Here is a 17,615-nt window from a genome sequence, read left to right on the forward strand (position 1 = left end):
AAGCCTCCAAAGCAGGGAGACGAGCGGAGGACACTGAGGTCCAGGGGAGGGAGCAGGCGACACCGCGGAGGGGGGGGGAGGGGAGCAGGAAGGTGTCCCACAAGCACCTCTGCAGGAGCAGGGCTCTGTTGCAAATTTAGGAGTTCACCAAGCAGGGAGGCAAAGCCTGGGTGAGCGGAGCAGTGCCAGCAGGAGTCGGCCACAGAGAAAATAAGACCTTGGGGTTTGTTAGTGGAAAACCTGGGCCACCCGCCGGTGCCTTGACCTTGGGCAGAAGTGACTTAAGTCACTCAGCCCCTCGTGAGTCGCAGCCCCTCGTGCGAGAAGGACATTGCAGAGGGCGTGCACAGGCGAGCTCTGGGTGATGGCAGCGGCCAGCCCTGACATTAACACAATCGTCTCCACCAGCATTTGAAGGATGTGGAGAGCAGACACTGGAACCGTGTGGTCTGCAGGGGCCCATGCAAATGTGAGCTGGGCTGGGGGACCGGGGACAAAGCCTGCATCTTGTTCCACAGAAATGGGGGACCCACCAAGGGTTTCTTGGGGGGGCCCCAGAGTCTCTGTGGGGCCTCACTTTGCAGCTGAGAAACTGAGGCCCAGAGAACCGGAGGGTCAGGCTCTGCGCTTGGTGGGGGGGGGGGGGGGGCGCAATCCAGCTGGCGGGAGGGCTGGGTGCCGGCGGCGGGGCTGAGGGAGCCTCAGCAGCGAGGGAGGAAGCCGCAGCGATGACCTCATCCCCCAGGCCTGCGGGCTGCGGCTCCGGGGTTTTCAACCACAGGCATCGCAGGACAATCCCCGGTCTGCTCTCCACCAGCAGGCACGGAACACCCTGGGTTCGTGTTGTGCTTTGAGTGCCTCTCTCTTTGTGTGGGATTTGCAAAAAAAAAAAAAAAAAAAAGGCTTCCATTTGAGAGACACCTGGGCTGGGGTAGGGTCTGTTGCTGCAGGGAGTGGCGGGGGGGGGGGGTTTCTGCCACAGTGGCAGGGCGGGGAGTCACACAGAGGGGCCACCCAGACCCGGAACGCGCTCCCAGGGCGCGCGCGCACACACAGAAACGCAGGCACAAAGCGCAAAGACGCGGACACGCACTGTCCACGCGCGCACGTGGCAATGTGCACAAGCAGTCAGGCACACAAGCACACGCGCACACACAGGGCTTCCTCTTGATTCAGAAACCGTATCGGGAGCCGTCTTGGCAACCCCAGAAGTGGCCATTCTCCCCAGGCAGCCACAGACAAAAGCTCAGATCTCTCACATGCCTCTTAACAGTTCCGGGATGGACCCGAAGCAGAGATGAGATTCCTCCCGAAATGGCTTTTTCAGGCCCACCGAATATCCCTGGTTCAGCAGAAAGCTTAATCCCTCCGAGGCCGCCCCGGGCCTTCCTTGCACGGAGCTGAGAACAGCTTTCTGGCACCATAAAAGCCGAGCTAGGGAAAGAAATGAAGAAATATGGGCTCTCTGGGAAAACACAGCGCTGAAGGACTTTTTTCCACCATCTAAACATCACGCTGCTCTCCGAACTCTCGCGCGGAGCCCACCTCGCCCCTCGGGGGCCCCGGCTGCGGTCTGGCTCCCGCGCTCGCTCCGCGCTCTGGGCCCGGGCCAGTGGCACCCGCATTAGGCAGACGGCAGCGCCACCTGGTGTCCCAGGGCGCAGCGCCGGGCGCGCCCCACTCCGGGGGCTGCAAACTCCGCTTCTGAAGCCCACTCCTCATGCCCGCACCGGTCTCCCTCTGCCGGGGGTCAACACCCCCTTCCCGCAGGCCGAAACCCCCCCAGGAAGCCCCCGATTTCCGCCTGGGCCTCAAGCCCCAGGGCCTGTGTGTCCAGCCCATCCGGGAGGCTCTGAGCTGTGGGCGGGCTCCCTGCCTGTCCTGTCCACCCTCCCGACACCCACTTACTCCTCCTTCTCCTTCCCCTGGGAGGGGGTCCCCTCCTCCGGGAAGCCCTCAGCATCCCCACAGACACATCTCACCCCAAGTCCCTCTTCACCTCACACCTCCTTCCTGGCCCCACCACAAACATAATTCACACCGGCCCCTGGAGGCTGGGCCCCATGGTCGCCTCATTCCTGCTGTGACCCCAATGCCCCCTACCCCCATGGCCGTGACTCTCCAGTGGCAGCCGGACACAGCCAGCTCAAACCCACCTCGAAGGATCCGTCTCCACATGGTCAACGAGTTGGAAAGTCCTTGGAAACCCTGGCAAGGCCATCGGAAGGGTAATTCTGAGGTGGTCCTGCCTACCCCCTCCATTTTAAAGGTGGGGAAACTGAGGCTCAAGGACCACACAGCAACTGGGAGTGCCCCTTGGGAGCAGCTCTGGGCACATGGGCTCAAAGAAGGGGGTTCCAAACCTGGAGGCACCAAGCTGGGCATGCGGCGTGAGCACGGCCCTGGGCCCCTGCCTTCAGGGAGCGTGGGATGGAGTGAGGAGATGGAACACCTTGAACCCACCCACAGAGCCCCTGTCACACCCAGATTGCTGAGAAATGAGCGGGGTGCGATGGGAGGGAGGGATGGGGACCCCACAAATGGCAGGTCAGGGAGGGTGCGCCAAGGAAGTGACGACCAAGGCGAGGCCTGAAACTGGACAAGAAGCTGGTCCTGTAATATGCCAGAGAAACAGCTGGGCCACTAGGAGAGCACGTGCAAAGGCCCTGAGGCAGCAGGAGCATCCGAGGGTCAGCAAACAGTGTGCTGGAGTGGAGGGAGCGAATGAGGTAGAGGGAGGTGCGGGGGCAGGGTTCCCTGAATGTTGGCACTTTGGGGCCCGAGAGAGAGAGGCTGAGTTGGTTCCAAATGCCATAGGGAGCTTCTGAAATGATCAGATGTTTGTTTTAGAAAGCTCCCCGCCCCCAACCAATGGCCGCTGTGTAAGGAGGGCGGCTGGTGGGACATGAGGGTGGCAGGGAGATGGCTGATGTGAGAGAACCGGGGACAAGGGAGGAGGCACAGGATCTCCGCCCTCACAGGGGTGGAAAGGGAGACGGGACCGGAGCAGCAGTGGGCTCTCTGCTTGGGGTAGGGGAGCTGTTCACTGCACACTCACCCCGGGTCCTTGAGGGATAGGGAACTGGGCCCAGGACCTGCACCCCGGTGTCCCCCAGCCCATGTTGAGCCCCATCCTCAGCCTGGGAAACGGTGTGCGCAGTTCAGAGAATGGTCACCAGGTGGCAGACAAGCCTTAAAGATGTCAGGCCGGCGGGAGAGGTTGGTGCCAAGGAGGGAGACAGTGGGCAGGCGGGCAGCTGGGATGTGACAGGGGCCCTTGGCCACCTCCCCAGCTCTGGGCCCCACTGTGCCATGAAACCTCGACGGCGAGCTCTGTCTGAACATGAGAAGGGCTTCTGGCCAGTTTGGGAGGAGAGTGCAGGCCGAACCACCAGGTCCCTAGTCCCCAGGTTGTCATGGGGGTAACCCCTCCACTGGTCTGGTTTCCACCCCCCGCGCGGGGCGTGGGATCTCACAGGTACATCAGCGGTGATTCCTGGGAGCACAGGGCAGGTCCGTGGAGGTCCCCGCCTGCCGGGCCGCTGCAAGTTTGATCCCCTCTCCATCCCACCCTCCCAGCTGCACCAGGACGTGGTGAGTCACCACCTGAACTCAGGAGCCTCGGTGCCGACAGTGCCTGGATGCAGGGCCCAGGAGGGGGCACCTGGTGCTCTTCACATCAGTCCAGGAACTAGGTGTTGTCGGAGCCACTCAAAACCCAAGGGTGAAGCTCCCAGCAGTGGAAGGACTGACTGAAGACATCCAGGGGTTATATGGGCTGAACGGTGTCCCCCTAAAATTCATGTGTTGGAGCCCAAACCCACAGCACCTCAGAATGTGACTGTTCTCGGAGAGAGGGCCTTTTAAAGGATTAAGGTAGAGAGAGGTCACTAGGATGGGCCCTGATCCAGTGTGACTGGGGTCCTTCTAAGAAGCGATCAGGGCACAGACACGCACACAGAGGGACAGCCATGTGAGGACACAGGGAGGAGACAGCATCCACACACCAAGGAGGGAGGCCTCAGCGGGAACCAGCCCTGCCCACACCTGCATCTGGGACGTCCAGCCTCCAGGACCGGGAGACACTAAATGTCTGTTATTTAAGCTGCCCAGTCTCGGGCACTTTGTTCCGGCGGCCCCAGGACACTCACACAGAGGGAGCAAGGCCAACCAGGCCCCTGGCCCCACCCAGGGCCCCAGCAGGTACACACAGCAGGAGGGCAGGCTTGGAGTCTGGGCCCCACTCGGCAGGGTCCCCCGGGCGCCTTCCAGCCACTGCCTCCTGAAGCCTCGGTCTCCAGCGGACAAGGAGCTCAGCAGCTGCCTTGAGGAGAGGACCCGAGGAGCAATTCGCAGAGCAGCCGTGCTTTATGGGGTCCAGGCTGGCGCTCGAAGCACTACATGAAATCCCAAAGCACCAGAGACGCCCGCCCCACCCCTGCTGTCCACCATCCAGCGCCTCCTTTGCTGTCTGGCCAGCGGGAAGGGCGGTCCCCACTCCAGGAAGCAGGCACAGGGCTGGCGAGGGCACCTGGGACACCCACGACAGACAAAAGCGTCACTTCTGCCCACCGCTCACCTGCAGGGGAGATGGACCCGCCCGGCCTGCCCCATGGCCCACCCAGAGCAGGGGTTTGGGGACATTTCTCTCTAGGCCAGTGGTGGCCGACACACCACCCAAGTGCAGGATCGGCCGGCCTGCCCCATGGAGCTGCAGCTCCCGGGGCCTCAGCAGGGACCCGGCTGGCACCCTCGGCAGCTTCCACAGGTTCCCACGACCAGAGGGAGGGGTGACGCAGGCATGACCCAAAGGCGGTCCCTCTCACTAGGATGGCGGCTAGCCTACTTTTTGCCGTTAAGTCTGTCCCTGCTCTTCCATGAGAACGTATAACCTGATAGGACAGCAGAACAACACACCGGGACCCCAGGGGGTCACCCAGGGGACGTGAGAGGACCAACATCAGGACGTCCTCAGACCTGGCCATCTCCACGGATGCAGCAGAAGCACCGGACAAGAGGCAACACCGTCACGTTAAAATCAGGCCTCACGTCGGACTCAAAGGACGCCTCCCGACCTGAGCAAACACATGTCCCTCCGCCCGCCCGAGGCCGGCACGTTCCTTGCAGAGAAGCAGGAGGAGCCGCCGTGACCGACGGAGGCCGCCGCGCCAAAGCCCCACGCGCTGCAGCACGCACCTGCTGGCCGGCTCCACACCCAGAAAACCCTAAAGGCCCAGAGGAAAGACTACGGACAACGATGGCAGAGTGTAGTGACACCCCAGGCTATGCCAGGGACAGAAACCCATGGTGTTCACGTACACCAAAAACCTCCAGAAAACATAATGGAAGAGAAGATGCCATCTGTGAGGGCCACAAACAATGATTCGTAGCATTAGGAATAAACCTAATGACAACTATCGAAAGCCTGTGTTACGAAACCATAAAACCCTCCAGATGGACAGACCACCATGACCCTGGACAGGAAGACCCCACACCAGAGAGGTGCCCGTCTCCCCCAGAGCCCTTCACCAGATTCCATCCGATTTTTCCCAGGAGCCAGACAAGCTGACTGCAAAGGTCATTGGGAAGAACAATCGAACCAGACGTGCCAGGGAGCCCCTGAACACAGCCGTGCGCAGCGATCACGTCCCGCGATCACACAGACCTAGGACACACATCATCAAAGCAGCGTGGCCCTGGGGATGAGCCCAACAGACAGTGGAACAGACCTGGAGGAGCCCGGGGGAGACCCACGCGCATCTGGACAGTTGGTTGACGATAAACACAGCCCCTCGAGCCGGGGAGGAGAGCCAGACTCTGAAGGAGCGGCACTGGGTGACCGAAGGCCAGGGGCACGGAACAAGAGCGGGTCTGTTCCTCATGCCACATGCCGGGACGTTCCCAACTGCCAGCGACAATTTAAAAACACGAGAGTAACCCACACAAGCGCCAGAAGAAATCATGGGCGAGGTCCTCTATCCTCTCGGAGAGGGGAAGCTTTCCTGTAAACCGAAGTCCAGAAGCACGAAGGAAAGACAAACTGGGCCCAGAGGATCCCAGCCCAGGAGTGGGTGCAGGCGCTGCTTGTGTAGGTGGTGGGGACGTCGCAGATAAGACACAAAAATGCAGAGACAGAAAGATGCCGCCATCCCACAGGCCCCATGCCCACAGCTGTCAGCGTTCAGGCCGCCTCCTGGGGACAGGAACAGGCCCCTGTGCCCCATCTTCTCCACAGCTTCACAGCCAGGCCACCTTTGAGGTGTCCCCACTGCACCTGGCCCAGCGTAACCAAGGCGGTGTGAGTCCTTCTCAGTGCTGGCTCCCAGGCCTTGCCAGGGCCACGCTGACCCGAGGCTGTGGGGACCCCTCCCAGGCCCTGTCGCTTGGCGCTCAAGGCTGGTTGCAGGGAGAAGAGCCCTCAGACCCCACTCTCAGAGGGAGGGGCTCGGACAGGTGGGCAGGGTCGGGGCGGGGCCAGCACTGGAAACCCCTTCTGTCCTCGCGCCACCTCTGAACACCTATTCTGGGGCCAGGGACACAGGCACGAGGGCCGAGAGCCTCGAAGGCCTGTGGAAGGAGCCATCAGGTGGCCAGGGTGGGGACACTCTGGGTGTAGGCTGTGGGCAGGGGCTGGGACATGTGCAGGGTCCGGGTACTAGCCATAATCCAAGTCAGGAGTCACCCAGACTGGAGCCACAGTGCAGGCCCCTGCTAACCCCAGTCCCAGCTCCTCGTGCCTACATCCTCCTGTCCTTCCTTCCTAGCCCAGCTGCCTCCTCCTCTAGGAAGCCCTCCCAAATCACCAGGCCCAGGTGCCTCTCATTCTGAGGCCCTGATGGTCACATCCTGGCAAGCGTGGGGGATCTCCACACCGCCAGTCCCGGGTATCAGAGCAAGCCCACAGCTGCCGGCCAGCAGGGGCGCTCCAGCACAGGGTCATCGTGCAGGCGAGAGAGGCCAGGAGACCCTCACTCCACCCACAGCCCCCACGCCTGGGACACGAGGAGGTCCAGTGTGGCTGTGACAGCTGGCTGGCCCCTCGTGCTGCTACTTACCATCCAGAAGAGGGTCCCTGTGGCCAGAGTGACATACTGCTCGTTGGTAGACAGCACGCTGAAGATGAGGCAGGCCAGGACGATGAGGAAGCTGCGAGACAGGAGGACACAGCGGTCAGCCCCATTGGTCAGCTCCTGTGGCCAGCGTGCCCCCTCTGCCCCTGCCACAGACACAAGCCCAGGTCCAGGGAGTCGAGGGGCTCACCCACCATGCCCAGCCCACCCCACCCAGCAGGACCAAGCCCCGCCCCTCCCCAGATGGAAGAACTCAAAGGGCCACCCAAACCCAAGTGTCCAGCAGCCGGTGAATGGATGCATGAGGCACAGCCCATCCACACAGCAGGTGTTGTCATTGGCAGAAAAGGAGGACGTTCTGACCATGCTGTGGTGGGTGGACCGTCAACATGGCGCCAAGAAGCCGGGCACTGAAGACATGAAATGCCCAGAACGGGAAATCCACAGGGACAGGAATCCGACTGGGGGTCACCGAGGGCCAGAGGGACAGGGAGTGACGGCCAGTGGGTACGGGGTTTCCTTTTGGGGTGATGAAAGTATTCTGAGCTTAGACAGTGGTGATGTATGCACAACCCTGTGAATGCACCGAGAATCAGTGAGGCACACACTTTATGAAGGGAGCTCTCAGGGTGGGACCACGTCTCCATACGTGACATCTAATAAGATCTGGTATCTGTTCTTACAAGTGCGTCCACAGGGCAGCCAAGGGCCCAGGGGCGACAGGAGCTCCCGGCCCCCACAGGGCACCTGGTGGTTAGAGCACCGAACCCAGCCTGCCGGGGAGGGCGGGCCGACTCCTGCTAACTGGGTTAACTCCTGCTAACCTGTTAACGGGGTGTCACCAGGGCCCCGGGCTCCCTGAGGGGCTGAAGCCTTGGAGCCTGGGCTGCTCTGACGGCTGTCTGCTCTCTCCTCCCCAGGGCCATAGCTGGAGCCCAGGAACTCAGCAAAGGGAAGGTGGTAGGATGGCCCCCAGCCCGCCTGCACACCAATACCACAGACGGCAGCTCTGACCGAGCCCCAACCATAAAGACAAAGAGCCCTTGCTTCCTGAAGGCCCCTGACCCTCCAAGGCCCTTCCCCGTCCCTAGATGTCACCGAGCCAAGCTCCCAGCCCTCCTCCTGCCTGGGGGAGAGGGACCTCTAAGGGGACATTCCAGGGTCTGCAAGCACCCTCTCAGCGGGTTCTCAGGGACAGGACAGCAGAGGAGCAACCGTGTGGCCCCAGGGACACAGGTGTGGAGAGACTGCTGGCCCATGACTCGGACCCCCTACCCAGCACCGGGAGCCCAGGCTCTCTCCCCACCCCAAGACCCTGCTTCCAGGTGCTCCAGGATGACCTCCCATATCAAGATCCTTCGCAGAATGACACTTGCAAAGCCCCTTTTGCCATGTAAGGTCACAAACAGGGTTAGGGGTCTGGACATGGGCATCTCTGGGGCCATCTTTCAGCTGACCGACAGTTCCCACTCCAACAAAACCGGCCGCACCTGTCACGTGCCCCCTGCCCCACACCACTGTCCCCAAGCCTTTATGTCCCACATGTAAAGAAAGTGAGGCCCAGGAGGGAAGGGGGCTCTTTCGGGCCAGGGCCAGGCCCCAGGGCTTCCCAGACCCCACAGCCAGGTTGTGCTCAAAAAGTTCTAAATTCTCTACGTCTTCTGCCTCCCAGAGCAGAGGCAGTAAAGAGAATGGCCTGTGGCCTCTCCTGCCCTCTCCAGGGCATCTTGGTGGCAGCTGCCTCACACCAGGCTGTAATGTGGCCATCCTTTGGGACCCAGGAAGGGAGCTCGTCTCTCTTCTCCAAGACCACAGAGTCCAGCGCGTTCTTTCTGTATTTTGGATATTAACCCCTTATCCGATATATGGTTTGCAAGGATCTTCTCCCAGGTGTTAGGTTGTGTTTTGGTCTTGTGGATGGTTTCCTTTGCCGTGCAGAAGATTTTTTTGACTTTGACGTAGTCCCATTTGTTCATTTGGTATTTTGTTTCCCTTGCCCAGTCAGACGTGTTACTTGAAAATAGGCTGCTAAGACTGATGTCAAAGAGCATCCTGCCTCTGTTTGCTTCTAGACGTTGCATGGTTTCGGGTGTGACATTCAAGTAAAACCTGAGGAGGCTGCAGTTCCCCGAGAGCGAGCATAGCGGGGAACGTGCGTCCCTGTCAGCGCACCTTGCAGCTCCGCGAAGGTCCCAAGCAGCGTGTGGGCGGGGCCCCAGGAGTTCTCCCAGGAGGGTGTCCCCTGTCCCTGTCCGCAGTCCACCTCCCGGGGGGGCGGGGCAGAGGCCTGGGAGCCTCTGGGCGGCGGCGCGCGCGCGCACGGAGCGCGCGGCTGCTGGGCCGCCGTCCTGGGAGGCGTCAGCAAGCCGCGCCTGCCTGGCCAGAGCCAAGCCCCGCGGAGTCCAGCCGGACCCGCTCTGCTGCTCTCTCGCGGGCCTGGCTCGTCCGTTCCCCCGGCGTCGGTGGACGCCGCTCCATGTCCCCGCTGGGCACAGCAGCCCGGGCCCTCCACAGCCACGGCCGCTAGCCTGAGGAGGCCCTCCTTCAGCTCCGGCTCTTCCTGCTCGCCGGACACGGACGACCAGGGCGCCTGCGAAGATGATGCCATCTGGGAGAGGTACCTGGGGGCGTGGGCCTGGGGGCTGGTGGGAGGCGAGCGTGTTTCTGAGGAATAGGCTTGTGCGCCGAGAGGTGCCCGTCAGGTCGCGGGACAGCTGTGCGGCGCGCGGAGCGGGGGGGGGGGCGGGGGGGGTCTCTTCGTGCGCGTCACTCGTTCATGGAACGGGCGGTGTGTGCCGGGCACGGGGCCAGCCTGGGGACGCGGTGCCCGGGAGTCGGGCGCTGAAGCGGCCCCCGGGGTCTTGGCTTCTTGGAGGGACAGACGCGAAGTCGATAAGGACACTGGTCTCGAGGCGTTCTGAGGAGTGCAGGTCTCCCTCCTTTAGAGGCTACGTTCCGTTGGGGTTTTCATGAAGCCTGTTGTGCCCCTGAAGCTCAGGCCGGTTCAGGGGAAGTGGCCTGTCGAGGGCCACGTGACGTTTGTGTGCAGAGCCAGTGCTTTCCAAAGCCCTTGACTGTGCGGAAGTCTAGCTGTTAGGGGTGCAGTGGGGGCTGTCCGGGGAGCGTTGTGAGCACAGGTATGTGTCCCACACTTGAAAGTCTGGCAGAGAAAGCGTGAGGCTCGAGGGTGCTCCGTTCGTTGCCTCCTTCCACAGAAAGTCTGGAGAGCTGACCTTGGGACAAGTCCTTCCTTTCCTCTGGTCGGTGCGTTGTTCAGTGGTCTGGACACTTGGTGAGCAAGACTGACAGGGTGTTTGACGTACTGGGCCTCACAGCCTAGTTGGAAAGGACAGATAGGCAGCGACTAGTTACCCAGGAGATACGTAAAAACTATTTTGTGTTGGGTGCCGAGAAATACGGCATTTACTGATAGACTTTGTGGCTTAGGCAGTGATGTTGAAGCTGAGAGCAGATGCCTGCAAGAAAAGGAGGACTTGTGCGGGAGAGCGTTGGGACGGGGCAAGGGAGGAGTATGGCCTGTCAGAGGAGCTGAAAGAGTGCCCTGGAGCCTGGGGCCGCGTAGGGACTGTAGGGTGGGGAAGACAAAACTTTTCGGTTAAGGCTGGCGCTTTCTATAGGTTTTTGGAGACTAAGCGTGGTGATTCGGAGCGTGGACTCTGGAGCCAGACTCTGTCAAATGGGTCCTAGCTCTGCCACCTACGGGCTGTGTGAACTTGGGCAAGTTACCGTACCATTCTGTGTGTCAGTTTCCTGATCTGTCAAACGGGGATGATTATCATACACACTCCATAGGTGAGTGTAAAGGTGAGAGGATATTTCATAGCCGTAAAGTACTTAGAGCAGCGTCTGGCCTGTAGTAGGCGTTAGTAGTGGTTGATTAAATAAATGGATAAATGCATACATAAGTATTAAAGGCTCGGAGGCTGTCCCTGGTGAAACGTGTGAACTTGAATGGATTACACCCAACTTTGTTTCCTTTCCAGCTTGCAGTTGCTACTGACCGCATCTGTAGCACCGTGGAATTCGAAATCATCTCCCTCGACTTGGCTGCTCTTGGGAAAACAATCTAATGCTGTCAAAATTATCCCAGGGAAATAAAAGCCTTTTCAGTAGCATAGTAGGGTTAGGCTTATTTAATATGTATTGTTTATATTGGTTTGTTTAGTATTTGTTGGTAACCATTTTTTTTTTCTCTTTTCTGCAAAGCTGTTCGGTTAAAAAGAGCAGATTAGCTATGAAATGGTTCAGACACGGAGAAAAGTAGAGAGTCGTGTAAGCAGAGCACGCCTTTCCCTGACTCTCTGTCGAGAGCTTGTGTGATTCCAGCTGCTCTCTGCCTCAGACACGGTGCCCTCTGCGTGTGCAGTCATGTAAACAGTGCAGGGTCTGGAACCGTGGAGAATCTAAGGCAGTCCAGTCATGCTTTGCTTAACAGTGGGGATCAGTTCTGAGGAGTGTGTCACAGTCAGGCAATCTCGAGACTGTGCAAACACCACGGAGTTCCTAAACCTAGATGGCAGAGCCTCCTACACACCTAGGCCACATGGGACTAATCTTCTGGGACCCCCGTTGTTGACTGAAACGTCCCGATGTAGGGCATGACTGAACTGCCCAACTCCAAGGGCACGGAAGTGTAGCCTGTGGGGCTTTTTCCAAGAACAGAGACGCTCAAGGCCTCCTCTGGGCCCACTGACTCCGAATCTACTGGGATAGTTCCCGGCTTTAAAGGCCAGACGTAGTCCTCCTCTGCAGACCTCTCATCAAGGGTTTTTCACACTGGGTTTTCCCTCATCTGAGAAAACAGGCCAAGAGATTGTGAGGATCCATAATTAGTGTTTTAATGCACTTGGCAGGACTCAGTGTTTTTCACGTTCTGTGATACTGGGATCTGCATCTTCACTGTAATGTGTTAAGCCTTTCAGTCTTGTCCAAAAGTCACGTCATTACATAGAGAATCCTTCTGTGAATTCCAGGCAGATTGCCATCATTCTGCTTCCGTCTCCTCACCTTTAAAATGGGGAGAGTAGCGGTAACCTAGCTTTGGGATGTGAGGATTAAATGAGATAGTTGGTGCAAAGCAGTTAGCACAGGATCTGGCACAAAGTGGGGCCTTTGATAAATTATTATTATTATAGTAGTTTTGATTTTCCTCCGGTCGGAATATAATTTAGTTGAAGTTAGTGACTGTGTCACAGCTGTGTCTCAGGCTGGTGTCTGCCGCCCTGAGCTAAGCCGTAAAAATCCCTAGAATAACTTTTCAAAAGCCTGTCAGCCTCTTGAGGCTCCTACACTTCTTTATTGTATTGTATTTTATTGTATTTTATTTTATTTTATTGCAGTAACAGTGGCTTCTAACATCATATAGCTTTCAGATGTACGTTGTAATATATTTCGAGTTCTGTGTAGATTACATCGTGTTCACCACCCAAAAACTAATTATAGTCCGTCACCTCCCATGTGAGCCTCATCACCCCTTTTGCTCTCTCCCCTCCCCCCCTCCCCCTATGGTAACCAGCAATCCAATCTCCGTGGCTCTGTGTGTGTTTGTGATTGTTTTTATCTTCTGCTCATGAGTGAGATCACACGGTGTTTGACTTTCTCCCTCTGATTTATTTCACTTCACATAATACCCTCAGGGTCCATCCAGGTTGTCACAAATGGCCGGGTCTCATCATTTCTTATGGCCGAGTAGTATTCCATTGTGTATACGTACCACATCTTCTTTATCCATTCCTCCCTTGATGGGCACCTAGGTTGCTTCCAAGTTTTGGCTGTTGTGAATAATGCCGCAGTGAACCTAGGGGTGCACGTGTCTTTCTGCATTTGTGTCTTCGAGTTCTTTGGATGAATAGCCAGCAGTGGGATAGCCGGATCATAACGGTAGATCTCTTCTTAGTTTTCTGAGGATACTCCCTACTGCTTTCCATAGTGGCTGCACCAGTCTGCGCTCCCACCAGCAGTGCAGGAGAGTTCCCGTCTCTCCACATCCTCTCCGACACTTGTCTCTTGTCTTGCTACTTAGAGCCATTCTGACCAGAGTAAGGTGACGTCTCATGGTAGTTTTCATTTGCACTTGTCTGATCGCTCATGATGTTGAGCACCTCTCCATAGGCCTGTTGGCCATGCGGATATCTTCTTTGGAGAAGTCACTGCTCAGATCTTTTGCCCGTTTTTTTAATTGGGTTGTTGATTTGTTTTGTTGTTGAGGTGTATGAGTTCTTTCTGTATTTTGGGTATTAACCCCTTATCCGACATACGGTTTGCAAGTATCTTCTCCCAGGTGTTAGGTTGCGTTTTGGTTTTGTGGATGGTTTCCTTTGCCGTGCAGAAGATTTTTTTACTTTGATGTAGTCCCGTTTGTTCATTTTGTATTTTGTTTCCATTGCCCAGTCAGACGTGGTACTTGAACATAGGCTGCTAAGACTGATGTCAAAGGGTTTGCTTGTAGACGTTGCGTGGTTTCGGGTCTGACGTTCGAGTAAAACCCGAGGGAGGAGGCTGCAGTTCCCCGAGAGCGAGCTTGGCGGGGACCCTGCGTCCCTGTCAGCGCACCTTCCCGCTCCGCGAAGGTCCGAAGCGTGTGGGCGGGGCCCCAGGAGTTCTCCCAGGAGGGTGTCCCTGTCCCTGTCCGCAGTCCACCGCTGGAGGGGGCGGGGCAACGGCCTGGGAGCGTCTGGGCGGCGGCGCGCGCCCGCGGGGAGAGGAGCGCGCGCGCGGCTGCCGGGCCACCGTCGCGGGAGGCGTGGGAGGCGTCGGCGAGCCGCGCCTGCCTGGCCAGAGCCGAGCCCCGCGGAGTCCGGCCGCGCTCTGCGGCTCTCTCCCGGGCCGGGCTCGTCCGTGGACGCCGCTCCGTGTCCCCGCTGGGCACAGCAGCCCGGGCCCTCCACAGCCATGGCCGCTGGCCTGAGGTGGCCCTCCTTCAGCTCCCGCTCTTCCTGCTCGCCGGACACGGACGACCAGGGCGCCTGCGAAGATGATGCCATCTGGGAGAGGTACCTGGGGGCGTGGGCCTGGGGGCTGGTGGGAGGCGAGCGTGTTTCTGAGGAATAGGCTTGTGCGCCGAGAGGTGCCCGTCAGGTCGCGGGACAGCTGTGCGGCGCGCGGAGCGGGGGGGGGGCGGGGGGGGGTCTCTTCGTGCGCGTCACTCGTTCATGGAACGGGCGGTGTGTGCCGGGCACGGGGCCAGCCTGGGGACGCGGTGCCCGGGAGTCGGGCGCTGAAGCGGCCCCCGGGGTCTTGGCTTCTTGGAGGGACAGACGCGAAGTCGATAAGGACACTGGTCTCGAGGCGTTCTGAGGAGTGCAGGTCTCCCTCCTTTAGAGGCTACGTTCCGTTGGGGTTTTCATGAAGCCTGTTGTGCCCCTGAAGCTCAGGCCGGTTCAGGGGAAGTGGCCTGTCGAGGGCCACGTGACGTTTGTGTGCAGAGCCAGTGCTTTCCAAAGCCCTTGACTGTGCGGAAGTCTAGCTGTTAGGGGTGCAGTGGGGGCTGTCCGGGGAGCGTTGTGAGCACAGGTATGTGTCCCACACTTGAAAGTCTGGCAGAGAAAGCGTGAGGCTCGAGGGTGCTCCGTTCGTTGCCTCCTTCCACAGAAAGTCTGGAGAGCTGACCTTGGGACAAGTCCTTCCTTTCCTCTGGTCGGTGCGTTGTTCAGTGGTCTGGACACTTGGTGAGCAAGACTGACAGGGTGTTTGACGTACTGGGCCTCACAGCCTAGTTGGAAAGGACAGATAGGCAGCGACTAGTTACCCAGGAGATACGTAAAAACTATTTTGTGTTGGGTGCCGAGAAATACGGCATTTACTGATAGACTTTGTGGCTTAGGCAGTGATGTTGAAGCTGAGAGCAGATGCCTGCAAGAAAAGGAGGACTTGTGCGGGAGAGCGTTGGGACGGGGCAAGGGAGGAGTATGGCCTGTCAGAGGAGCTGAAAGAGTGCCCTGGAGCCTGGGGCCGCGTAGGGACTGTAGGGTGGGGAAGACAAAACTTTTCGGTTAAGGCTGGCGCTTTCTATAGGTTTTTGGAGACTAAGCGTGGTGATTCGGAGCGTGGACTCTGGAGCCAGACTCTGTCAAATGGGTCCTAGCTCTGCCACCTACGGGCTGTGTGAACTTGGGCAAGTTACCGTACCATTCTGTGTGTCAGTTTCCTGATCTGTCAAACGGGGATGATTATCATACACACTCCATAGGTGAGTGTAAAGGTGAGAGGATATTTCATAGCCGTAAAGCACTTAGAGCAGCGTCTGGCCTGTAGTAGGCGTTAGTAGTGGTTGATTAAATAAATGGATAAATGCATACATAAGTATTAAAGGCTCGGAGGCTGTCCCTGGTGAAACGTGTGAACTTGAATGGATTACACCCAACTTTGTTTCCTTTCCAGCTTGCAGTTGCTACTGACCGCATCTGTAGCACCGTGGAATTCGAAATCATCTCCCTCGACTTGGCTGCTCTTGGGAAAACAATCTAATGCTGTCAAAATTATCCCAGGGAAATAAAAGCCTTTTCAGTAGCATAGTAGGGTTAGGCTTATTTAATATGTATTGTTTATATTGGTTTGTTTAGTATTTGTTGGTAACCATTTTTTTTTTCTCTTTTCTGCAAAGCTGTTCGGTTAAAAAGAGCAGATTAGCTATGAAATGGTTCAGACACAGAGAAAAGTAGAGAGTCGTGTAAGCAGAGCACGCCTTTCCCTGACTCTCTGTCGAGAGCTTGTGTGATTCCAGCTGCTCTCTGCCTCAGACACGGTGCCCTCTGCGTGTGCAGTCATGTAAACAGTGCAGGGTCTGGAACCGTGGAGAATCTAAGGCAGTCCAGTCATGCTTTGCTTAACAGTGGGGATCAGTTCTGAGGAGTGTGTCACAGTCAGGCAATCTCGAGACTGTGCAAACACCACGGAGTTCCTAAACCTAGATGGCAGAGCCTCCTACACACCTAGGCCACATGGGACTAATCTTCTGGGACCCCCGTTGTTGACTGAAACGTCCCGATGTAGGGCATGACTGAACTGCCCAACTCCAAGGGCACGGAAGTGTAGCCTGTGGGGCTTTTTCCAAGAACAGAGACGCTCAAGGCCTCCTCTGGGCCCACTGACTCCGAATCTACTGGGATAGTTCCCGGCTTTAAAGGCCAGACGTAGTCCTCCTCTGCAGACCTCTCATCAAGGGTTTTTCACACTGGGTTTTCCCTCATCTGAGAAAACAGGCCAAGAGATTGTGAGGATCCATAATTAGTGTTTTAATGCACTTGGCAGGACTCAGTGTTTTTCACGTTCTGTGATACTGGGATCTGCATCTTCACTGTAATGTGTTAAGCCTTTCAGTCTTGTCCAAAAGTCACGTCATTACATAGAGAATCCTTCTGTGAATTCCAGGCAGATTGCCATCATTCTGCTTCCGTCTCCTCACCTTTAAAATGGGGAGAGTAGCGGTAACCTAGCTTTGGGATGTGAGGATTAAATGAGATAGTTGGTGCAAAGCAGTTAGCACAGGATCTGGCACAAAGTGGGGCCTTTGATAAATTATTATTATTATAGTAGTTTTGATTTTCCTCCGGTCGGAATATAATTTAGTTGAAGTTAGTGACTGTGTCACAGCTGTGTCTCAGGCTGGTGTCTGCCGCCCTGAGCTAAGCCGTAAAAATCCCTAGAATAACTTTTCAAAAGCCTGTCAGCCTCTTGAGGCTCCTACACTTCTTTATTGTATTGTATTTTATTGTATTTTATTTTATTTTATTGCAGTAACAGTGGCTTCTAACATCATATAGCTTTCAGATGTACGTTGTAATATATTTCGAGTTCTGTGTAGATTACATCGTGTTCACCACCCAAAAACTAATTATAGTCCGTCACCTCCCATGTGAGCCTCATCACCCCTTTTGCTCTCTCCCCTCCCCCCCTCCCCCTATGGTAACCAGCAATCCAATCTCCGTGGCTCTGTGTGTGTTTGTGATTGTTTTTATCTTCTGCTCATGAGTGAGATCACACGGTGTTTGACTTTCTCCCTCTGATTTATTTCACTTCACGTAATACCCTCAGGGTCCATCCAGGTTGTCACAAATGGCCGGGTCTCATCATTTCTTATGGCCGAGTAGTATTCCATTGTGTATACGTACCACATCTTCTTTATCCATTCCTCCCTTGATGGGCACCTAGGTTGCTTCCAAGTTTTGGCTGTTGTGAATAATGCCGCAGTGAACCTAGGGGTGCACGTGTCTTTCTGCATTTGTGTCTTCGAGTTCTTTGGATGAATAGCCAGCAGTGGGATAGCCGGATCATAACGGTAGATCTCTTCTTAGTTTTCTGAGGATACTCCCTACTGCTTTCCATAGTGGCTGCACCAGTCTGCGCTCCCACCAGCAGTGCAGGAGAGTTCCCGTCTCTCCACATCCTCTCCGACACTTGTCTCTTGTCTTGCTACTTAGAGCCATTCTGACCAGAGTAAGGTGACGTCTCATGGTAGTTTTCATTTGCACTTGTCTGATCGCTCATGATGTTGAGCACCTCTCCATAGGCCTGTTGGCCATGCGG

General features: G+C 56.9%; 1 protein-coding gene across 1 annotated transcript in view; it reads right to left on the reverse strand.

The window, feature by feature from the left end:
• LOC138917602 (potassium voltage-gated channel subfamily KQT member 1-like) overlaps positions 1-7,461 on the reverse strand; it is a 106,745-nt gene extending 99,284 nt beyond the window's left edge. Inside the window, 2 exon segments of the mRNA XM_070234701.1 lie at positions 7,056-7,216; positions 7,434-7,461. Coding sequence (XP_070090802.1) covers positions 7,056-7,216; positions 7,434-7,461 — 189 coding nt within the window.
• Between the last annotated feature and the right edge of the window lie 10,154 nt (positions 7,462-17,615).

The sequence above is a fragment of the Equus caballus genome, chromosome 14 (genome assembly GCF_041296265.1).
Source record: "Equus caballus isolate H_3958 breed thoroughbred chromosome 14, TB-T2T, whole genome shotgun sequence".
Classification (NCBI taxonomy): Eukaryota; Metazoa; Chordata; class Mammalia; order Perissodactyla; family Equidae; genus Equus; species Equus caballus.